At 38.4% G+C, this 25,406-nt stretch overlaps 1 protein-coding gene across 1 annotated transcript in view; it reads left to right on the top strand.

Moving 5' to 3' along the window:
* Positions 1-25,406, top strand: part of COBL (cordon-bleu WH2 repeat protein) — a 366,578-nt gene that overhangs the window by 109,464 nt on the left and 231,708 nt on the right. Inside the window, exon 4 of the mRNA XM_043972590.1 lies at positions 5,970-6,176. Coding sequence (XP_043828525.1) covers positions 5,970-6,176 — 207 coding nt within the window. The remainder of the gene's footprint in view (positions 1-5,969; positions 6,177-25,406) is intronic.

Below are 25,406 nucleotides of genomic sequence, written 5' to 3'. Positions count from 1 at the left end.
CAGAGCTGTCACAAGGATCAAATGAGAAAACATATATAAGGTGCTTTACAAACCTTCACACTATATAAATGCTAGCTATTATTGCTATCATCATTATTTCAGTGTATTTCTTATGTCAGTGAAATCACAGGTCTGGCTCATAGCCTGCTTTTAAGTAATGATTAATTCTCCATTTCGGGAGTCCATTAAAGGTACTGGCTCAAAAGATACAACTTTCTATTGAGAATTGAACAAAATCACTCTCCACTTGCACTGTTTTTTAATTACCCTGACATTCCTCTTAGGTGTCTTTTTAAAGGTAGACAGATCTAATCTTTTGGCATAGGCAGCTATGAGGAAATATAGCAGTGTATTTCCATAGTTTATCCTTCTCCTAATGTCTTTATTATTTATTAGCTATCTGGTCAGAATTTTCAGGATGAATTCTTTCTAGTTCCGCTTCTTGGTGTGGAGGATATAAGGTATGGGACTTAAGATGTCGTCAGACCATCTACTCTCCCAAATGCAGCTCAGAAACAAAGGCAAATTATGGAGTTCAGAGGTGGACTTGCTTTTCTCATGCCCCTGCCTTACTGCCCACTCTCTAGCTCTCAAGAGAACTTTCTTAGATACTAAAGGTAGGGTGTGGGATGAAAGAAGCCATGGAAAGCCACCTGTGCTGGTGACTAGAACCATTCCTGTTGCCATGGCTTCATCTTAAAGCAGAAGTCCTTGACCTTTTTTGTGTCAGGGACCCCTTTGGAATTCTGCTGAAACCTCTTGATTCCTTCTCAGAAAAATGTTTGCTTTCTAATTCATAATTAAAGGGAATGCTAAATTTCAGTTAGATATTAGTGAAAATAGGGACAGCTAGTGGTGCAGTGGACAAAGAACCAGCCCTGGTTCTTTTCAGGAGAACCTGAGTTCAAATCTGGCCTCAGACACTTGACACTAGCTGTGTGACCCTGGGCAAATCACTTAACCCTCATTGCCCTGCCCCCCTCAAAAAATATTTGTGAAAATAAAAATGTAATTTTTCCCCATCCAAGTTCCCAAGATCATCTGAAATCCATCGCTAGATCCCTCTCTGCAGCCCAGCTTAATTTAAAAGGAACCCAGTAATCCCAGGCATAGGAGACTTCACTCTCAAGCCAGGTTGCTCCCTATCCCCAGTCAGGGGCCTAGTCTTCTTTTATTTAATGATTTTGAGAAACCCTTTCTCAGTCTTTTCTTGAAACTCCTCCTATAAGGGCTTAATATAGCGCTATCGTTGAGTGGATAAGTAAGCCGAACAAAACTGATGGCTGCAGTAATGATGATCATAATAAAAAGTTGATGACCCTTGCAACTGGAAGCGTTTTATTCTGATGATTATTATTCCCATGTGCTGTTCTGAGGATTTGTGACAATGTAGGCTTCTAGTGAGGGAGCTGCAGGCACTCTCTGAGTAGCCAGGATGAGTTTTGTTTCTAGGTTGGCAACGTAATGGAGGCAGGGTGTTCATTTTTGCTTAAGTAACTGTTGTGTCTGATCCTTTGTGGCAGGGGAAGATGGGGATGAAAACATCTGTAGACAGGTAGGAATCCTGAGTCTCACATAGGTCCTCTGATGATTCTATTGATTTATATGTCCTAAAGTGGGTTTGTGTTGATTGTGTCCATGGTTTTCAGGGTATTCCTCTCCTTATAAGAAAATAACACATGATCTAAAGTTCCAACAGATGATAGTACTTCAGGACACATTATTGATCTGACCTATGATTTGGGGCCCGGAAGCAAATCAATGGTTACTCAGCTTTGCCATAGGCACTTGTAGGACAGAGCTGTCATTTTTCAGAGAAGTCATTTTTCAGTCATGCCCAACTCTTTGTGATCCCATTTGGGGGTTTTCTTGGCAAAGATAATGAGGTGGTTTGCCATTTCCTTGGGTACTTAGTGTTTATTGACTGACTTATACTTGGATTATGGCTACATGTAGACAGTATCAAACTTTTTGATATTTGGAATTGTGGAACATGAGTTGCCTTGATTTTCAGCTAGCTATTGGGTATAGTGTACTCTGTATTTATATGTGTGTATTAATACACACATACACACACATACTACGAATATCCCATTTTGTGTTTTTCCTAGTGTATTTAATGGTGCCCAAACATCCCAGTGAGCTTAAAAAAAACCTAGGCCTTGGTAGAAAACCCAATTCGGAAATGTCAAGGCTCTTTTGGCCATTGTGTAGGGTTGTGGAATAGTGACTATAATGATGGATTTGGGAAGACTTGAATTTGAATCTTTCACCATACAGTTATTACTACATTTGGGCAAGCCACTTAAATTATGTCAGCCTGTTTCCTGATCTGTCAAATGGGTAGACTTCTATCTGCAGCACTTATCTCACAAAGTCTTTTGAATCAAAAGGTGACAAATGTTATAAAGTACTTTGGAAACTAAGAGCTGTATCAATGGTGGCTATTATTAATTTACAAACTCATACATAAATATATGATTAAAATATAGATCAGACCCTCCCGGTCTGATTTAAATAACATTCCCGGCAATCTTGCTACATTAGTGATATGAAATAGCAAAAATATTTTATTTTATAAATAACTTTTGGGAGTGGCATACCCAGATTTTTTTAAACCTGTTGGGAATAGTGTATCATTTGACTCTCCAATGATTCATGACCTGTCATAGCATCCTAAACGGGATTCAGCAACTTTTTGTGTCCTTTTTTGGGTGTGTATAGGCAGCATAGGACTTTCTTATTAGCTCTTTTTCTGTCTCACCAGCAAGATCCAGATAGGCTCATAGGCATCTCTCAGAAAGAATCCAGCTTGGGCCCTGATGATTTTTCTACATATTGCATCTCATAAAATGGGCATTAATAGCATCCCTTTGCTATCTTTGCTCCCAAACTTCTTAATCCTAACTCAACAATAAAAAATCAGTTAGACTGACATCAAATTAATCTCCCTCGGTGCAAAGCCATTTTATTTAACAAATGTATCACCTTAATTAGCAAGAATCCAACATGCCATTTTGAATATCTTCTCTTTTGCCCTCTGAATCTTGTTACCAATGACTCAATCCATTCCATAATTGTTTTTTAATATCCTTAATGCATTGTGTCAGAAAACAAGCTTACCCCCTTGAATGTAAACCAAATATGTTGGAAGAATAGAGAGAACAATGAGATTCTGAAAAATTCCTTCCATAAGTAGTTAATGGATTAATCAGTGTTGTTTATTGAACACCTACTATTTTCCCCAACCCTTGCCCAGTCCCTGGGAATTTGGTGAATTGAAAAAAACAATGAATTTGGGTTCCAAAGGCTTCAGGTGGGGGATGAAGAGGACCACTTACTAGTTGTGTGACTTTAAGCAAGTAAATTAAACTCTCCAACCTTCATTCTTCTAATCTGGTTATGAGAATAATAGTACACATTTTTGGGGCTGCAAGTCCCCACCCCTAGCTGTTGTTCATGTATTCAGAGAATGAAAGTTGACTTTATAATAACTTATAGGATGTATAATCACACTGGTACATCAGCTGCCAAAAAATATTTTAATGTCAAATAAGAATTATTTTGGAGTTGTTTCTTTTGTTTATTTTTTACTCTTCCTTTCAATAGATTAAGAAAAAGAACATTAGCCTCTAGTCTTAGTCGTGATTGTTACTAATTAATTTTATGACTGGGTTGATTCATTCATAGACTCATAGCTTAAGCTGGAAGATACTTTAGGAGTCATCTAGTTGAATCTCCAACACCCCCACCCCCATTTTACATATGAAGAAACTAAGACATAGAGATAGGGGTTTAAGTGATTTGCCCAGAGTCATACAGGCACTAAGTACCACTGGTCAGTTCCTCTGACTCCATCCAAATCTAGGGGTTGTTTTTGTTTTTGTTTTTTTTTGATTTATGCCTCTCTTTTCTTACCTGTAAAATGGGATGGCTCTTCTCTTTAGCAGACCTGGAAGTTGTCACCAGAGAATAAAATAATAAATAAGAGAACACTTTTGAAATGATTTGTAAGAACTTAAAAAATATTTTCATGATTCTTTGAGAATTAATGAAATATATTTTTTTTATAGCATAATAGAAAAAAAATGCTCAATTGGGATTCAGGAGATTTGGATTCTGGTCTTGGTTTCTCCAATATTTTTCAGCATAACCTAAGGACAGTAACTTTCCTTCACTGTGGACCTCGGTTTCTTCATCTGTAAAACAAGAGAGGTTTAAGCTAGCTGAACTCTAAGCTTTTTATTCAGGGCCTGAGTGAACATTTGTTTGGCATTTTGCTGGGGGAGGGGGGTGATTCATAATTCAAGTACAGGTTGAATTAGATTTATGAAAGTACATCTCTGAGATTCTGTGAGTTCCAGATAGGATTAGTGAGTTGTTCTTGTAGCCAAAATGTTAGCCCATCTGGTAACAATCTTCCTAATTTTGTTTATAAAATCTATAAGGTAATAATGATTACAGTTAGCATTTACATAGTATTTTAAAGTTTGCAAAGCACTTTACAAATATTTCTTCCTCGTAATAACCATGAGGATAATGTTTACAAGGTGCTTACTATATGCTAGGCATTGTGCTAAGTACTGTACATTATTATCTTATTTGAAGAAACCTGGGAGGTTGGTGCTATGATTATCTCCATTTTACAAATGAGGAAACTGAGACTGAATAAGGTTAAGTGACATGCTTGAGTAATTTTTTCAGGTAAAAACAAAAGTCTTCCTAATTCCAGATCCAGTGCTCTATCTATTGCATAAACTAGCTGCCTCAGGAAGGAGGATGATAGAAGTGGAAAAGACCTTAGAAATCATCTCATCTCAACCCCTTATTTTTGGAATTGAGACCCAGAGGGGGAAATGATGTGTCTGGGGCTTCATTGTTACGTAACAACAAAACAAAGATTAGAACCCAACTCTCCTGTTTCCTAGTCCCACTGTTCCATGGCTTGTTTTTAGATGACAGACCCATTTTGTGGGCCATCTAACTTAAAACCAGTAATCTTGTTTGGCATTTGATAGAACTTGGACTCTTCTGTCTTGGGATCACTTTTGTTCCAAGATAAGGCATTGGAGTAGGATATTAGTGGAGGATCTAGCATATATATCAGTGAAAAAAGGACAGATAGTGAAGGAGGCAGTATGTTGTTGTTGTTCAGTCATTTCCATTGTGTCTGACTTTCTGTGACCACATTTGGGGTTTTCCTGGCAAAGATACTGGAATAGTTTGTCATTTCCTTCTCCAGCTCATTTAATAGATGAGGAAACTGAAGCAATCAAAGTTAAGTGACTTGCCCAGGGTCACACAATTAAGAAGTGTCTGAGGTCAGATTTCAACTCAGCAAGAGGACTCTTCCTGATTCCAAGCCCCGTGCTCTATCCACTGCAGTGCTTAGCTGCCCCTAGGAGGCAGTATGGTACAACTGAAGTAATGTTAAATTTAGAGTCACAGGATCTGGGTTCAAACCCTGCTGTCTCTTTCTTGCCATCTGTGAACTTGGGCAAGTCCCTCTACCTCTTTAGGCTATGATTTCTTTATTTTCAAGTGAGGAAGTCAGAAAAATTGACTTCAAAAGTCACAACTCCAAACCCTGTGTGTGATCTTTAAAGAAAGAGGAAAAAAGCCCATGTTTACCAAAATATGTATAGCAGCTTTTTATAGTGGCAGAGAATTGGACATTGACAGGGTAGCCCATCAATTTGGAAATGGCTGAACAAAATATGTGATGGAATACTGTTGTGCCATGAGAAGTGTCTAATGGGATGGTTTTAGAGAAACCTGGGAAGACTCATTTGAACTAATGTAAAACAAAGTGAGCAGAACCAGAATAATTTATACAGTAACAGTATCATCGAGACAAACTTTTCCAAAGGTGGTTCTGAGGTTCATTCATGAGTATTCACAAGAAAGATAGGTAATGATGGGGAGAAAAAGTAACGTTGCTGACAATTTTCATCGTCTCCTCTTTTAAGGAGGAAGATGAAAGCTCGCGCTCCTCCTCCTCCGGGAAAGCCATCTACAACCCTGAACATCCACAGTGATCAGAAACCAAACAGAGACTTGGGGATCATCCCTCAGCAGAACCTTGTCAACATGAAAGAAAACCTGAGGAGCAGCATGGTGGATGTCACTGTGGTTTTGCCCAATGGATTGGAAGTCAAGAGTGCTATCAATGGGAGGTGAGAGGCTGTGGGTCCTTGAATTGTTTTGTGTGAAATAAGAAAGAGGATATAGCAAGGTCAACAACCCCCAACTAATCTAGGGCTGGTCCAACCAATGGCTGCAACTCTGCATCCAGGAGGGCTTGAGGTGACTGGTTCTTTGCTAGAACAGATCTGGGTTATCTGTCCCTTCCATGTGCCATATGAATCCTGGGAAATAAGGAGATTCTGGATTAAAATAGGGATTAGTTCCTGCTGTTGGACAAGCGTAGGGCCAAGGTTTCCAGACATTAATCCTCAGCAATTGAAAACCAATCCACTCTGATGTTTCCCTTGGACTAGGCACAAATTCAAGGTCAGGATGGACAGTCCCTTGCAGATGACTCAATTTAAATACTCGTTAGGTACCTGCTGTGTGTAAGACACTGTGTTAGGTGATGGAGAAACAAAGATGAAAATAAAATCATCCCCACACCCAAAGGAGTTTATATTCTGCTGGGATACAGTAGGCATAAATATAAAATAAGTATAACATAAGGAAATACAAAGTGTCTTCAGAGTAGTTTCACAAGGGATAGAGTGTCCCATCTACTTTGTAAAAGGCTGACACTACTAAATTTCACCATCTTCTGATCTGCCTGAGGATAAGGGGCTTAGATGCAGTGATTTAACTATGAATGTCTGTTCCACTAAATGTCAAACTTTAATATTTTTTAAATTTTATTTTATTTGGAATAGCTATATGGTGATGATTTTTATTCTTATGTACTCTTTTCTAATTTGAAGTTTTCTTGGCTTAAACTCTTAATTTGTTGAATTTTAAAAGCCATAATTAATCTAGATGAAGGATCAGTAAAAATATATTTTTAAAAAGAAATATATAACAAGAAAAAAATATAACTTTTTTTTGCACCACATACCCACTTCAATAGGGAAGGGAAACAAAAACAAAAGAAATCTCATTCATGAATAGTGTCACCATTTAATCAGTCTATTTCTGGAGCTAAAGGACTTGAGCAAGTTCTGTTGAATCTGGAATCTTAGGTAAGAAAGGACTTCAGGATTCTTTGTTCAGACCCCTACTCAAAGCATTAATCCTGTTGTTTCAGAACAATTATTGACATGTGTTCTTTGTTTTTGTTTGTTTGTGGGTTTTTTTTTTTTTTGGTTTGGTTTTTGCAGGGCAATGAGGGTTAAGTGACTTGACTTGCCCGGGGTCACACAGCTAGTAAGTGTCAAGTGTCTGGGACTGGATTTGAACTCAGGTCCTCCTGAATCCAGGACTGGAGCTTTATCCACTGCGCCACCTAGCTGCCCCCTGACGTGTTCTTTTGACACTATAGGACCCTGAATTGACCAGCTAGGTGATGCAATGGATAGAGTACTGGCCCTGTGGAAGTCAGGAAGGGAGTGGTAAAGGTGCTGCCTACATCATTTTAAATTTTGTATAAAATGACCTTTACGTTATAAATTAAAGAAATCTCACAGTTTGGAAAGTTGGCAGATTGTCCTCACAAAAAAGTATCACCTTAAAACATATATACCTGGGGGCAGCTAGGTGGCACAGCGGTTAAAGCACCAGCCCTGGATTCAGGAGTTCAAATTCAGCCTCAGATCCTTGACACTTACTAGCTGTGTGACCCTAGGCAAGTTGCTTTACCCTCATTGCCCTGAAGGAAAAGAAAAAGAAAAAAAACCCCATATGTACCTTTTGTTGTTGTGAATTTTTTTGGTTAGGTAGGAGGAGGTATTCTATAGAGTTCAGAGGCCTGGTACCAAAATAGAATGTTATACTAGAGAAATTGTTGGAAGACTTTTTAAAAAATATTTCTTTTTCTCCAAAGTTATCAAAAAGAAAACAGATAACCTCTTCCCCCAAGGTCTACTGTCAGATTAAGTGAATCACAAGAAGGCAACAAACAACCCACCTCATGTAGGTTGTGGAGATGATGGATTCTGCTGACATGTCAACTTGGTTTTTGCTTCAGGCTTTAGTTTTACATGTCATATTGCTTAATACCACAAGAGTAGCCTGGAGCCAGAATCATGTGCCGTGTTTAAAAAAGCAATTTTTATTTTTTTTTCTGAGCATGAAGCATCTTGTCTTTCTTTTCTGTTTTTTAATCAGTGGAATTTGTAGAAACACATAACCGTTCTGGACAAAATAATAATAACCGTAACAATATTGGCTAACATTTATATAGTGTTTTAATATTCACAAAGCTCTTTCCCTATATTACCTCATTTGACTCTCAAAATAACCTTGTGAGCTAGATGCCATTATCATCCCCACTTTCCAGAGGAGGAAATTGAAAATGAGAGAAGTTAAGTGAGTGCCTGGGGTCTACTTGGGTTTTTCTGACTTTGAGATTCGTACTGTATCCATTCACTTTATCTATTGGTAACAGCAGTGAATCAAACTTAATTCCCTGCCTCTTAGACATATTCTTTTCACTCATCATTGCTAGCTCATAAAGAAACATATAGTAATTCAACACTGGTGTTCCTACAATATTAAACACATATGCAGTACCTCAATAAGAGGTTTGGAATAATTCCTTTGTCCAGACATAGGCTTTTATACAGTTCTGTATAGTCATCTGGGACAGGACAATTAGACAGGAAGTGCTGTTTTTCTAGCTATTCTTTTTTTTTTTTTTTTTGCAGGGCAATTGGGGTTAAGTGACTTGCCCAAGGTCACACAGCTAGTAAGTGTCAAGTGTCTGAGGCTGGATTTGAACTCAGGAACTCCTGAGTCCAGGGCCGGTGTTTTATCCACTGTGCCACCTAGCCACCCCCCTTTTCTAGCTATTCTTCTTTTTTTAATTAATTTATTTATTTAATGTATAAGGTATTTTATTTTTTCCGTTACATGTAAAGATAGTTCTCAACTTTTGTTTATACAAGCTTTACAATTTCAGATTTTTCTCCCTCCCTCCCCTCCCTCCCCCCTCCCCTAGACAGCCCAAAGCAAAATTCTTAAGAATAGCTAGATATAGGTTATATCTGTATATGTATAGAGATATATAGATATAACCTATATCTAGCTATTCTTAAGAATTTTGCTTTGGAATGTTTGCAGAATTGATGTTATTGACTTCACAAGATGACTTGACTGTGGGAACTAACCACCCAGAGCTTAGCTTATGTTTGCACATAAGAGCTATTCGGTTAATGCTGGTGGAATTGAGGTGAATACTTGTTGAATCCATCTAACAGTGTTCTTAAGAGGTGCACAAATGTGAAGAGAATATCTTTGGAGAGACAACTGCTTATACCAAAAGAAAACCTTAGGGGAAGAATGGCAAGTCTTTCAACTTTGGGGAGTAATATCATTTTGATAGCTACATGTATATCTGGAATACATTTAGAAAGAGAAGATGGAAGGAGAGGTTAGCTCCTTTGCAATGGGGTGGATCTTTCTTGTGTGTCCAAATCGCTGACTGTGACACCTTATAGCAGTATAGAGATTTTATGTCCTAGTTCTCATATAACTCAAAGGGTTCTTCTCTGGGACTCAGGTGTCCTTGGACTGTATGAGATCATTGGGTATCCCAGCCTCTATAGGAAATAATAGACTGGTTTACAACTGGTGAGAGAATCTCCTTTCTCAGTGAAATCTACAAGGGAACCAGAAACCTGTTGTTCATGTGTCATTGATCCTTGTGTCTCTTTCATTGTGGTATGGGTAAAAGTAGGGACCAGGCTTGAGGATCCCACCTGCTCCTTCAGGCCAGAACCTGGTGCCGCGCATAGGTTCCATACTTTGTTGTAACTCCTGCAAAAATCTGAAGTATTGAGCTCACTCTGGATGGAAGGCCTCACTGCTGTGATGGTGGTGGTAGCTGATCTCACTGTACATTGGTATGTACTTTATAGTACTTGACAGATAGAATAACATAAAAAATAGCTTTCTCAGCCCTATGTCTCAAAAAAAAGATGGACTTTCAAGAGATAGTTAACAATTAGGGAAACTACTTCAACTTCTTTTTTTTTTTTTTTTTTTAGTGAGGCAATTGGGGTTAAGTGACTTGCCCAGGGTCACACAGCTAGTAAGTGTGTGTAAAGTGTCTGAGGCCGAATTTGAACTCAGGTACTCCTGACTCCAGGGCCGGTTGCTCTATCCACTGTGCCACCTAGCTGCCCCACTACCTCAACTTCTTATGAAAAGCCTATCTGAAAAGTGGCTTTTGTGGGGAGGAAGTAGGAATTAATGTATTTGGGGGATAACTAGGTGGTGTAGTGGTTAGAGCTCTGGGTCTGTAGTCAGGAAAAATTGAATTCAAATTCAGACTCAAACACTAGCTGTATGCTCTGGGCAAGTCACATAGCCTCTGCCTACCTCAGTTTCTTCAACTGTAAAATGGAAGTAATACTAGCACCAACCTCCCAGGGTTGTTGTGAAATATAATACATGTAAAGCTCTTAGTACATCTCATGGCACATAGTAAGTGCTATAGAAATATTAGTTATCATTATATTATTATTATTATTATTCCACTCCAGATGGTTATTAGCTATGTGACCCTGGGCAAGTCACTTAACCCTGGGCTGCCTCAGTTTCCTCAACTATAAAACAAAGATTATAGTAGCAGCTCCCTCACAGGGTTGTTGTGAGAATCAAATGAGATATTTGTAAAGCGTTTAGCACAGTGCTTGGCACATAGTAGACGCTTGCTAAATGCTTATTCCCTCCCATGCTTTGGGAAGTGGCTTGTATAACTCATCTCGAGTGATTGGCTAAAATCTGTCTTAGTAATCCATCCATTTGGTCAAAAGTGTTCAGTAAGTGCCTACTGTGTGAGCTTATTTCCATTCTAGCAAGGGAGATAATATGATTGTGTGTATACAAACATATATGCACATATGTGTATATATGTACATGGATATGGATGCATGTAGAAGTTATATATACAATAGATATGTAATAATTTTCAGTTATCATTAAAAACTCAAATTATTTAGTACATTATTTTATATATTCCCATGTTAGAATTCTTGAAGGGAATTACATTAGCCGAAGGGTTGAGAAGCTTTTTATTTCTCTTAAGGGCCACTGGCTGATAAGAATAAAAATAAATTGAGGGTCAGGCACAAGTAAATATTATAATATTTTAAGTACCTGTGATTTTGTTTGTGGGTATATTCCCTTCATTGAGGCAGAATGATATCTCTCTAGAACTAAGATGATATAAAGAGTTGCTGTGGCTGAAAAATTTGTCATTGTGTGGCCAGGTTTGTTAGGCTTGTAAACAGTAATGATGATGATGACAGTCATGACAAGGACAACAATGACAGTAATTGCAGTGGCTTCCTTTTCTATAACATTATAAAGTTTGCTTAGTACTTTGTACTTATTAATCTCACTTGAGCCTTGCAACATTACTGTGAAGTAGATATTACAGGTATTATTATTATCATTTCATTTTGCAGAGAAGGGAACTGAGTCTTAAAGAGATGAAGTGACCTGCCTATGGTCACACGGCTAGAAAATGTCAGGGGTTGATGTTTGAACCAAGGTCTTCCTGACTCTTACACTATCCACTATACCACACTGATTCTCAACAGGCCTTTATCATAGACTCTATTCAAAACCTTTATATCTTTGAAGGACCTCCCAGAACTTATATTCCTTTAACATCCCCTTTGAGATGGAAGTCATTTCCATGTCATGAAGACTTGTAGGAGGAGGCCTTGGTTGGCAGTGTGATGTGTAAAATTAAATGTGGTCACCTTATTTCTGTCCCAAGTTTGGGGAAAATTAGCTGGGGTTTCTAACATATTTGTTACTTATAAATTAGAAGCTTTAGCACCAGTTTGGGGGCATTAAGCATTTATTAAAGGATACCAAGTATTAGTAAAAAGAGAACACCAGGGTCAGAAAGTTAAGAAAAGGCCTATCTAGTCTAGAGCTCCAGCCTGGCCTGCTTCTTCCTCCAAGTCCCTCACCACAAGCCTATTCGAGAGCCAAACTGAGAGTGGAAGTTTTCTCTGCGGTCTGGAGGAAAGGCGGTCCTTACACACTGCTTCAAGGATTGTTAACTTTCAGTGAAAAGCAAAAGTTTAGGTTTTAGAAACAGACTAGTTCTTCCACTTAACTGATGTGAAAAAATAAGATCAGTAGAGATGAAACCTTAGATAGTGTATCGAATAATGAGAGGGTTTCTGTTACATTTTATGGCAAGAGAGGGACAGGAGTGGGAAAGTGGAGAGAGACAAAGGGAAAAGAGAGGAGCAAAGAATACCAAAGCAGAAAGGGAGAGAAGAGCCAAAGAGATGGAAACGAGGCATCTGTTAGGGAAAATCTAAGAGAAAATAGTTCTTGTTATACATATTCACCTGGATACTTAAAATAAATTATCACCTGCTATCATTGCCTTATTCTAACAAACAGTTTAATTCTCACCTAAACATATTTTTTTACTTCAGGTTTTTTCCTCAAATAAAGACCTATTTTTCCATGGAACTTGAAATATTTTGTACTAGTAGAGGGAAGACTTTTTTTGGGGTGGGGGGAAGGTGAAGGGAGTCTTAGAGCCTGTCAGCCAATTTATTCAATATTCCTGAATACCTATTTAACCTTTAAAAGCCATCTCAGTGTCTTATATTGTTCTTGGAGAACATGGAGATGTTGAAGGTTATACTTAAGAATACTATCCTTTCTTAGTAATTACTTGAAGGTTAACCCAGATGCAAGCCAGAGATCTCCCATGATTCACAAAGATATAGCCCCAATGTGGAGAGTTAACATTGCACATGCATTTTGATTTTTTGCTTTCAATTGTGATATGTAACTAAACACTAAATTATTAATAAAGGTACATATTGAAGGCTGAGGCAAACGATTAGCATATACTTTGAGGTGAAATGTTTAGGGAGGAGCTGCTGTGGGAATCTGAAGTTCTTTGGTTGCACTCACTATAGAAGGGAAATTTTCTAGTCATTTCAAAATGACTCTGAAGTGAGAAATAAAATTATTCTGAAATGAGAGCTCAATGACTTAAGTCTAAAGAGCATTTTGCAAGGATTGTTAACTTTCAGTAGCTAGGACCCTATAGTTTTAAAGTTGGAAGGGACCTTAGAGATTACCTGGCCTATCCCTTCTTAAACCGTATCCCACAGAACCCCAAATTTAGTTGGAATATCAAATAAAAATTATACGGGGAAAATGCAAATATAATGACAGCTATCTATAATTTGGATTTACTTCTAGTGATCTTAATGTACAGTATTGTATTACCGTTAAAAAAATAATTGGTTCTGGAAAAAAGTGCAAAGATATTTGCAAATAAAACGTAAGATTTAAAAACAAAAATTCAGTATGAAAACAAAACTGGTGATGAAAAATATTCCCCAGGAAAAAGCCCTAATAAAGGGAAATGAAAATTGTTATAAACATTTTACAAGGTGAATCATTTATTCACTTTTATTCCTTTATGGCATGATTTAGGTAGTTTTCTTAATCCCCTTAGTTATTAGTTCTCCTCAGCTGTTTGATATTATACCTACTTTCTTTATACTCCACTAAAGTCATCCTTTCCAAGGTCGCTAATAACTTAATTGCCAAATCTAGTGGCATTTTTTTGAGGCAGCATTTGTTGAACTGTCAGCAAGTACTGTGTGTCAGGCATTGTGCTAAGTGCTGGGGATACAAATTAAAATAAAAACCAGGCCCTGCTATCAAAGAATTTATATTCTAACAGAAGAGACAATGTGCACATGCACACATAGTCAACACACATGTATCTTGTATAATACAAATTGTAGATTATAGGGAAAAGCGCCCCCCCCCTCCCGCCCCCACATACAAGGGGAGGCAGAGTTTAGGAGAGAGTAGTTCAAGCATAGGGAATAGCATACAGGAATGGGAAAAGCAATGGCAAAGGAGATAGAGTGGTGTGAAGAACTCTTAAGTTGGCTAATATGGCTGGACTCTAGCCTGTGGAGGGGAATAATTTGTGAAAAGAATAGAAATATAGAAAGGGACAGGTTATCAGAGATCATATGTGATCCTAGAAGTAAAAGGGACTCACTGGAGTTTGAGGAGGGAAATACATGTGGAGAAGTAGAGAGCATGGTCAGACCTGTGCTTTATGATGACTTGGGGAAGCTATGATCCAAGGATGTAGTGGAGTAGGAGAGAATTAAGGCAAGGAGACCAATTAGGAGACTGTAACAAGAAAGTTACCTCTTCACCCCATTTGACTGTTGACCTACCTCTTCCTTGGTAATCTCTCCTCCCTAGGCTTCTCTGACTTGTCTGTATCCTAGTTCTACTTCTTTGTTCCTTCTTTGCTGATTCCCTTAGTTTGGGAATTCTCCATGGCTTTCTTCTTGGCTGTCTTCCACCTACTCTTTCTTGCAGTCATTGTATACCCTTTCTTGGCTTCATTTATTACCTTTGTGAAGGTCTGCAATTCACCCCCCAGCGTCTCCTCAAAGCTCTTTTCCCTCATTTCTAGCTGACTCAGCTATCTCCACATGAATGGCCTACCATTACCTGAAATTCAGTGTTTCTATAACTTGTGATCTTTTCCAAAAACTTCTCTTCCTACCCTTCTCTGTGTCTACTGATAGACTCACCATTCTCCTATTCACCCAAATCTGTCATCTCTCACCTTCTCTCCAGCCATTTGCTAGATCCTGTCTGTTTTACTTCCAGAATACTTTGGACATGTGACTTCAACTCCCACATCTAGCACCTTAACCTAGGCCTTTCCTCCTTCTTTCCTTGATTGTTCTACTATAGTAGCCTCTGCTTAATCTCCCTACTTTATGTCCCTCCTCTCCAATGCATCTTTTTTTTTTAAATTTTTTTTTTAGTGGGGCAATGAGGGTTAAGTGACTTGCCCAGGGTCACACAGCTAGTAAGTGTCAAGCATCTGAGGCCGGATTTGTACTCACGTACTCCTGAATCCAGGGCCGGTGCATTTTCCACTGCACCACCTAGCTGCCCCTACCAATGCATCTATAAAATAGCTGCCAAAGTAACCTAGAATGTAAATCTGACCACCTCATTCCTTTACTGAAAGACATTCAGTAGTTCCCCATTGCCTGCAGAACCGCTTACTTAAGGTACAGTTTAGCTGTAACCTGCCTTTTCTACATTATACATATTACTCCCTTCCACAAACTATACTTTCCACTTAACCTGGACTAGCAGATCATGGCCTATTCCCTCCCCAATTTATGTATGTATCCCCCTTGCCTGAAATGGTGTTCTTCCACATGTTCACCAGTTGAAGTATTTATTTGTATGCAATATCTGGCTGAGATACCATTTTCTAGGTGAAGGCTCTACTCATCCTCTTTTTAAAAATTCCCAATGTATTTAATATGCCAATTTGTACCAGTTATTTGTGGATACATCTTCTTCTATAAGATCATAAGCTCTTGAGTATGAGGACTATATAACCTTTAAAAACATCTCATCCTCAGCATTTATCACTGTCTACTGAATAGAGTGATTGCTTAATAAATATTGGTCAAATTGAATTGTAAGACCCCATTGAAGGAAACGAATACTCCTTAAAAAGTCACTAATATATTTGACTTTGGAATCACCAGACACCATGAATGCTGACCAGTACTTGGCTGTGAAGAAATCCACGAAAGGACTGAGTGGCTGATAGGTGCCTCTTTTTCTCTTGGGGGGAATCTGGTCATTCTATTTGAGCATTTTTCTTTGCTTCCGCTTTCTGAGTGGTTTCTCCATTTACACTATAGTCCCTGAAAGAAATAGTTTATAGTTAGGAGGATGGCATTTTCATTTGCTCACTTTACACCATGTGAAATGCCTCATTTTGAAAACAAGCCTGATAGAGACAGCGATGAATGATTACTGAACAGGCGCTGCTTACTTTGTCAGGTACCACTACTATAAAATTGTTTGCAAAATGAAACTCCATGTATGAAAATGTATTTTAATAACACTTAGACAATTGCTGCCTGAAGGAAACCGGTATCCTTTCCTGAACCCACCAATTGCTAGTGCCTTCCTCCCCACCTAATGTTTGACTTTCTCTATATAACTCTATTTGTAAAAGTTGTCTCTTCTCACTAGAATGTAAGCTGCCTAAGGGAAGGAACTGTTTCACTTTTGTCCTCTATACCTAACATCCATCCATCCATCCCGGCACATAATAGGCACTTAACATATAAATGCCATTTGGTTGATTATAGGGGAATTATTCCTATCTTTGTTCTAAGTCGGGATTGTTGCAGACTCATTTTCTTAAATGCAATTAAATTTGTGCCTGATAGTAAAAATATAAATGAATGAATTTAATTAAACTGTTTTATCCACTGTAGTGCTCCTAGCATGATCATTACGGAATGGTTTCCTGAAGGCCATGCCATGGGCCTTAAAGATCATCTTTTCACAAACGCCCTTAGGTCAGCTGTCATCAAATTGCGTTGTTTTTTTAAATATATGGGGATGCCTATTTCTGTCCTAAGTTTTAGGGAACTTAGCTGTGGTTGCTAATAGACTGCTACTTATAAATTACAGGCTATAGCACTAGTCTTTTTTTTTTTTTTTTTTGCGGGGCAATGGGGGTTAAGTGACTTGCCCAGGGTCACACAGCTAGTAGGTGTTAAGTGTCTGAGGCTGGATTTGAACTCAGGTACTCCTGAATCCAGGGCCAGCGCTTTAACCACTGTGCCATCTAGCTGCCCCTAGCACTAGTCTTTGGCATTAAGCATTTATTAAAGCATATTAAATGTTAGTAAAGAGAGAGCACATGGCTCCAAAAGTTCAGAAGCCCTACATACCTAGTATAGAGACCAAGAGCCAGAGGGCAGCATGGTAGAGAGAAGAGAGATCCAACCCCCCCACCCCAGCCTTGCTCCAAGGGTTTTTATCTTCTCTCAGGTAGAGGTGGGTCACTGCACATTGATTCAAGCTAGTTGGCCAGTAACATTCAAGTCCATTGACTGACGACATGACTTGGGGGGTGGGGGGAGACTAGGTGAGTTACCTTCCTTTTAGTACTCAGGAAAGTCAATCTACATTTCCTATGCAATTCTCCTGACTCTGGGCTGGCAAGGCTCCCTCAGATGGGGGCCTCTGGGACACCCAAAACCCATTATTTTCTCATAATTGGAAAGACTTTGAGAGTATGGATGGGTCCTGTGGTTTATATTGTGTCTCATTAACATACCTAGTTAAGTTAAATCCTGCCTCAGATATTTCCTAGCTATGTGATGCTGGGATAGTCACTTGACTTCTCTGAGCCTCAGTTTCTTCATCTGTAACATGAGATTGCACTTGAGGGGTGTCCAAGGTCTTTTCCTGCTCTATATCTGTGGCCCTGACTGCTGAAGAAATGTTGATATATGAATGTAATTGAATACTATTTTGATGTAGGAAATAATAAAAGCGATGGTTTCAGAGAAACTTATGAAGATGTGTATGATGATCTGATGCAGAGTGAAGTGAGCAGAGCCAGGAAAAGAATTTATCAATTCACAACTTTGTGAAGATAAACAATTTTGATCAGTGAATTAACCAACCACAATTCCAAGTCAACAGTGATGATGCATGTAATACATCTCTCGACAGAGAAGGAGTGGGCTCAGTCTGCAAAGTCAGACATACATTCTTGGATATGACCGATGTGGGAATTTTGGTACCAATTTGTTTGCCTTAATGTACTGCCATGGTTCATTACTGGTAGAATTGAACTCAGACTTTTCTAACTTTGAGACCAGTTATTATATATATTATATATTATAAATTATATAAATTACTAAAGTGACTACAGTATTGTTTTCTTCTCATTGTTAACAACCTTCTTACTTAGACCTCACAGAATCTTGTTTTGTACTTCTTTATTTTGTTAATCTTGTAATGTTATGCCATACTTATCTGTCTGTGTTAGTGTATTACTGAATTATAGGTTTCATGAGAGCAAGGATTCTATTTTATCTAAACGTTGAATCTCCCCCAGGACCTAACAGTTGGTTCAACAATCTACCTATCTTTAATAGTCTAATTTTGCTATCATGGATTTAAAATGTGTTTGAAGCTAGAGGAGGTATATTACTGATACATGAATACTTTTCTCAGCCCCATCCTCCACTGAGAGGTCTAGAATTGGATCTTAGTCTGGGTTATATCCTCAAAGATGCAACAGTGCTAGGCATAATTCATATGGCATTCTGAAAATAGCAGCCATAATTTGTGGTGTGCTGTTGATTTCCAGCCAGTTTGGGATGGAGTTTAACAGACACACACGGCATAGATAGTGGTATATTTAATCCAATGCAGAACAGACATCATAAATTGTGGCTCTGTCAACACAGGAAAACCCCTCTGTGATGACCTGTTCTGGGACTGGACAGGTTTATTCTCTGCAATGGGAAAAGGTGTGGCAAGCCCTCCAGCTATCCCAGAGTCTCCCCTTTCAGACACACCTCCCTCTAATTAGATGTTTCAAACTTGCTGCTAATCCCTGGAATGACAGAACAGAGATTATAGCATTAGTAGCTTTTATATGTCCTGTATGTTGTTTGCAAATTAATCCAAATATTTGTGGGACAAGTCCTTTAATTTATTCATTTACTTTTATTAGAGTAGCAAAATTTGAGCATGGGAGAGGAGTAGAGACGCAGCTAGTATATGGGAACAAGGACATTTTTTTCATTCCTATAAATTATAAATGATGACAAATGTATTAAAGTGCAGGCAAAATTCAATTTAACTTCCCCCTTTTCCCCACTTTGTACTGTACTTGAATTCAATTCAGTCAATATTTATTTAGCACCTAGTTATTTATACAAGACACTTTGCAAAGTCCTACATATAAAAAACACAATTTAAACAAAACAAAACTAAACACAATTCCTGTCCCCAAGTAGCCAACAGTCTACTGAGGAATACAACTTTTATGCAAAAACAAATATAAGATAATTTGAGTAAGGATAGACAATTAACAATCCTAGCATTGGCTTCCTGTAGGAGATGACACCTGAGTTGCTATTTGAATGAAGACAAAGAAATGGAGATGATAAGGGAATGCACACCAAATGGAATGACCTTTATAAAGAGGGTAGAGTAATGAAGTTTTAGGAGAGTAAGCAAGCCAATTTGACTAGAATTCATCAAGGGGAGAAATATGACATAAGTATGGGAAGGTAGACTAGATCCAGATTGTGAGGGGCTGTTCATGTCCAATTGAGCAGTTTGTATTTTATCCTACATGCAAAAAGGATCCATTGAAGACTCTAGGGCTGGAAACTAACATGACCAGACCCGTGCTTAATCAAGACTATTTTGACATTTGTTTGGAGGATAAATTGGAGATAGAGGAGACTGGATGTAGAGGGACCAATTTAGAGGCTTTTGCAGTAGTTTCTGTGATAAGTGATATGGGCCGTATGAGGCGGAGAAAAGGTCAGGCATCTGAGAAATGTGCAGGCAGAATCATTGATTTTGTATTGAAGTGAGGGATAGCATTTAACACAGTGCCTGGAACACAGTAGGCATGTGATAAATGCTTATTGACTTGCCAATTGCTCAACTCAGCTTTTCTTTTACATTTGCCTTATTTTTATTTGTCTTTGAATTATGTAAATTCATTTTCATGTATGTACATATTGTAGCAGAAAAGACTGTAGGCTTTTTTTTCTGGATAAATTTTATAGACTTCTTTTTTTGTTTACTGAAAGCACCACTTTCTCTTGCAGATAACCCAATGTAAAATAAACGAAACTTGAAGAATATTTAAAAGCTACTAGTTCACTGACCTAGATTTCCTTGTCATAAAAGCAGATTTCAAAAGGCATTATATTTCCCATTATATTACTTAATTCTAAGACTTTGCATTACGATCTCAGTTTTTTATTCTAGGTCATATTTTTCTCTAACAATGTTGTGGCTCTGAGAAAATACCGCATTAATCCAGTAATAGTTTAGTAATCCATTTTCTGGGCATTCTATCTAGTACTTTATAGACTTAGGGCTTTATCAGGATGGGAATTTCCTCTTTCAGCACAGATATAAACCCATTCTTCCTTGTATTTAACAGTTTTCATCGCAGTCTGGCTGAAAAACTCACCCACTTGGTGGGGGAAGGATCAGTCTCATGCTCATGCAACTTCTCTAGGATGGTCCTTGAATAATAGACATAGAGTTCATTGCCAGACCATTCTTGAAACCTTTCCAACTCAGAAAGATGTGTCAGCCTGTGATTTGCCATCATAACCTTGCAAAATCTACTCATGTGCACATCATGATGAAAAGTCCAAATAAGACTTTTATTTGTTAGTGTAGTTGGTGTCATTCACCAAACTTAAGTGAACACACATGCCACTCTATTGATTTTGTTTTGACCTTTCACTGTTCATTCATTCTTTTTGTTTGTTTGTTGTTGTTGTTTTTGTTTTTGCAGGGCAATGAGGGTTAAGTGACTTGCCTAGGGTCACACAGCTAGTTAAGTGTCAAGTGTCTGAGGCTGGATTTGAACTCAGGTACTCCTGAATTCAGGGCCAGTGCTTTATCCACTGTGCCACCTAGCTGCCCCCTGTTCATTCATTCTTATATTGAAAAATTGAAAATGGCATATTCATGGTTTAGATTGGTTAGCTAAAAATAGTTTTTAAAAAATCTTTCTGATGTTTTTATACATGAAGGGACATGACAGTGCATTAAATTATACTTAGTATAATGGAAAAAAAAAAACACCAAACACCTAAGGGTAGTACCCTGGAAAGAGCCCAGGATTTGGAGTTAGAGGACCTGAGTTTGAATCCTAGTCCCTCTGTTTGCTCTTTGGACAAGTCAATTAACCCCTCAGGGCAGTCCTGTTTCCGCATCTTTGAAGTGAGATTTGATTGAATGAAGTCTGATAGCTAGCTAACATTCAGCTAGTATTCATATGTTGCTTTTAGGCATACAAAGCTTTCTCCATGTTATCTCATTTGATCTTTAAAGTAATCCTGTGAGGTGAGTGTTTTCCTTATCCCATTTTTCAGATGAAGAATCTGAGGCTAAGTGGAGTTAAGTGATTTGCCAAGGTCATAGAACTAACTAGTAAGTATCCGAGGCAGGATCTGAGTCTTCCTACCTCCAAGTCCAGCACTCTACCCACTGTACCACTTGACTCCCCCAAGTCAGTTACTCTGAGTTCAATTCCAGATCTAAAACCTATGATCCTCTAATTATACAATACTTGTCTTATGCCTTTGCTTTGAAGAATTTTGTTTGTTCAGACAGCAGACTTGTAAATAGCTAGATAGCACTGTTTTCATAGCATAGTATGTTGGAAAGAGAGCTGAATTTGATGTTAGAAGAAATACGATCACGATATAACCTCACTATTTTTAGTACTTGAATGACTTTGGACAGGTCACGACCTCTCTGAACCTCGCCTTCATTATTTGTAAAATTAGGACAACAGTACTTAATACTATTTGGCTTCTCGAGTGGTTATGATAAAAGTGCTTTATTGACCTTAAATCATAAGGGTGTACTCAGTAGGTGCTCAATTAATGCTTGTGGAATTAATAAATATATAAAAAGAGTGGCAACCTGGTACCATGGAAAAGACATTTTATAGGGACTTTGCTTCAAATTCTGTTTCTGGTACTTGCTACCTGTGTGACCTCGGGCCAATCACTTAACTTCCTGGCCTCAATTTCCTCAGCCATAAAATAAGGAATTTGGACTCAAGGGCTAACAAATTCCTTTCTACCTCTAAATCTTTGATTCTATCATCATCATTATTATTACTTCATTGGCAACATAATGTTACTAGCCATCAACTATGATTTTTTGTGTCTTTTGATAGAAATTGGTCATTTGAATCAATCAGACCAAAAAAAAAAAAAAAGAAAATGAAAATTATTTCTGGCTCCCGAGGAAAACAAGGTTCTAATAAACTTAAAGTATAGGAGATTAAAACACTTTAATAACATTAATTTTACTTAGCATGTCATTTGACAGCTCTCACAGCCAGTAACAAATGAGATAACAGCTATAGAGGGGTGGAGTGTCCATCCAAGATAGATATATCTGGGATGCTCTCTATTGGGTCTTCTCCCCTTGATTCTAGAAGAATTCATCCCTTGGCACTGCAGGATGTGTTGGTTCACTCTCCTAAATGAACTCTGGGAATGCCCTGCAAAGTCCATCCATGTGCCCTGTGAAATATATATATTCAATCAAGTCCAACTTTTCATCACCCAGTGGACCATACTATCCATGGGGTTTTCTGGGTAAAAATAGTGGAGCAGTTTGCCATTTCTTTTACCAGTGGATTAAAGCATTCAGAGGTTAAATGATTTACCCAGGGTCACACAGCTAATAAGTATCTGAGTTCAAATTTGAACTCAGGCCTTCCTGACTCCAGGTTCAGCAGTCTACCCAATAAGCCATCTAGCTACCCCTAGAAGGACCCTTAGAGATCATTTATAACATCTCCCTCATTTTCACAGGTGAGACAGCTGAGGACTAGAAAAGTCATTAGTCAAGGTCACACAACTAGTAAGTGACAGACCTAGTATTTGACCCCAAGTATCCTATTTTTGACTCCAGAATTCTTTCTTAATTACTGCCTCTCTACTGCTTCAAATTCTTACTCTCTGCCCCCCCTCCCCCCCCCCTCAGTAAAAGTTTGTGGATTGATTCTGATCTGGACTCATTTGTGAAAAGTAGAGTACAGTTTTGCCAAGATTAAAGGTATACTTTATAGCCATGGGACAGAATGATGATCATTGGCCCATGTAGGTTCACACCCATGCCTTTGCTACTATCATTTGTTCTATGCTCCAGCTGACCAATGTAAACACAACAGTAATTGTAGCCCACACTTCTATAACACCTTGAGGTTCACAAAGGATTTGCCTCGCTATGACCCTGGCAGTGAAGTAGAACAGTGTATTCTGTTACAGCAAGAAGGCAGCCTGGCTTTGCAGGAGTCTGCTCTTAGGAAAACTTATGTTCCTACCCTACTTTAGACACTTCCTGCCTGTGTCACCATGGCAAAGTCACTTAATCCCTCAGATGGTTTCCTTAACTGTAAAACTGGTATGCTGCTAACTTCATAAAATTGTGAGGAAAATGATTTGTAAAGTGCTATGAAAATGAGAATTTGGGCCCCTGCCTTCTGAGTGAGCAAACATCTGATTCTGCTATTTCATATCATTCTCCTTATGCTTAGGTATTTAGATAGATTTTCTCCTGAGATTCTCATGCAGACTTCCTCATGAGTTTGACTTGAATAATATATGCGTAGTTATAGGAATGAGACACTACTGAACCATTTTCCACTTTCTGTGACAGTCTGGGATTAGAATCTTGAGTTCCTTATCTTACTCACAACCTGTGTGCTTCAGCACTCCCCCTTGTTTTCTTTAGTACATTCATAACTCAGCCCTGCCTCACTTAGATGCAAGCTGTGACATCATCTCCCCAATGTCATGGTCCTCTTCGAGAACAAAGGACAGACAACAACAACAACATTAATAAGTGCATATGATACCAATATTTTGCTCCTTTCCCTATTACCTTTATCCTCGAGGGAAGGAACCCTATTTTTGCCTTTCACTATATCCTTGACATAGTAAACATTTAACAAATACTGATAGTTGATTAAATGATTGTTTGTTTAAGTGTCAAGAAAGTATACAAAAATGGATGTCAAGAATATATAGAGATAAGATATCTAATACATAGTGTATATTAAATTTCTCATTAGTATATTATTAAATTCACAAATGCCCGAAAGCTCTGTAATGTGATCAGTGTGAAAAACTATAGGTGTAGGGGCAGCTAGGTGGCGCAGTGGATAGAGCACCGGCCCTGGATTCAGGAGTACCTGAGTTCAAATCCGGCCTCAGACACTTAACACTTACTAGCTGTGTGACCTTGGGCAAGTCACTTAACCCCAATTGCCTCACTAAAAAAAAAAAAAAAAAGAAAGAAAGAAAAACTATAGGTGTAGGCCTCCTTACACACACACACACACACACACACACACACACACACACACACACACATTCCAACCCACTAAGCCCTTGGGAGTTTCCAGAAGTATGGAGGAGTTGTATGACTTGTTCAACATCACAGAATAACCAGAGATGGGATTTGAACTCAGGTCTTCCTGACTGCAAGCCTAATATTTTATCTACTCCTACTTGCTATTGCCATATGTATAAAAACATTAACCCACAAAATGAATGTAGTTTGATTAAAGAAACAATTATTAAGGATAGGGACTGGACCTAATTTTTTCATTGGTCTGGGGAATTTCTGGATGGGGAAAATCTTTCTTGCTAATGTAGGTTGGCACCTTTTCTACAAGTAACAGTCTTAGATTGTTGCTCCGAGAGATTGTGATTGCCCAGGGTCACAAACCCATCATGTGTCAGAAGCTGGACTTGAGCCCAGGTCATCCTTGTTCCAAGGCTGCTCCCTAAACCTCAATTCATCCTCTTCTCTGACATTGATTAAACATGAATTCTTTGCTAGCTTTTGGGCCTACAAAGGCTAAAATGAAACCATTCTTAAAGAGTTTATGTTTTAGGGGTGGCTGGGTGGCGCAGTGGATAGAGCACCGGCCCTGGATTCAGGAGTTCCTGAGTTCAAATCTGGCCTCAGACACTTGACACTTACTAGCTGTGTGACCCTGGGCAAGTCACTTAACCCCATTGCCCCGTTAAAATTAGACCACATGATGATTCAAAGAGGGAGATAGCTTAACTGTATCAGGTCAGAAAAGCCTTTACATCTGGAGGTGGTGCCTGGTTGAGCCTTGAATGTAATTCTGGAGTCCAAATAAAAAACAAGTTGTAAAATTGAATCGTGGCAACACTACTTATCAGATGTATGACCTTAGACAAGTCACTAGACATTTGGGGGCCTCAGTTTCCTCCTCTGTAAAATAAAATTATTTTACTAGATGATCTCCTTGACAATGGGACTGAAGCCTTATCTAAACTCTAAATAGTGCAGATACTGATATTGGTAGGTTGTTAATAAAGTGTTTGGATTGACTTTTTTTTTAATCACTGTGTTATGCCATCTTGAACAGATGGATGAAAATACTTGCAACAAAACTCTAATTGCATTGCAGTAGTCCAGAGTGGAGGGGGGGGGTAGTTGGGGAGGTGTCTATGTAAAATATGCCTGTTCTGTTTAGAACAGGCTAGTGCTCTCTTCTAATTATTAGTTGAGATAAGAAATTGCACTTCAGGCAAGTTCCCAATTCTCAGGGAACTTAACCAAATAAGGAGATATGACACATA

Source organism: Dromiciops gliroides, chromosome 1 (genome assembly GCF_019393635.1).
Source record: "Dromiciops gliroides isolate mDroGli1 chromosome 1, mDroGli1.pri, whole genome shotgun sequence".
Lineage (NCBI taxonomy): Eukaryota > Metazoa > Chordata > Mammalia > Microbiotheria > Microbiotheriidae > Dromiciops > Dromiciops gliroides.
Note: the sequence above shows the minus strand (reverse complement) of the source record. Positions and strands in the feature narration are given on the sequence as shown.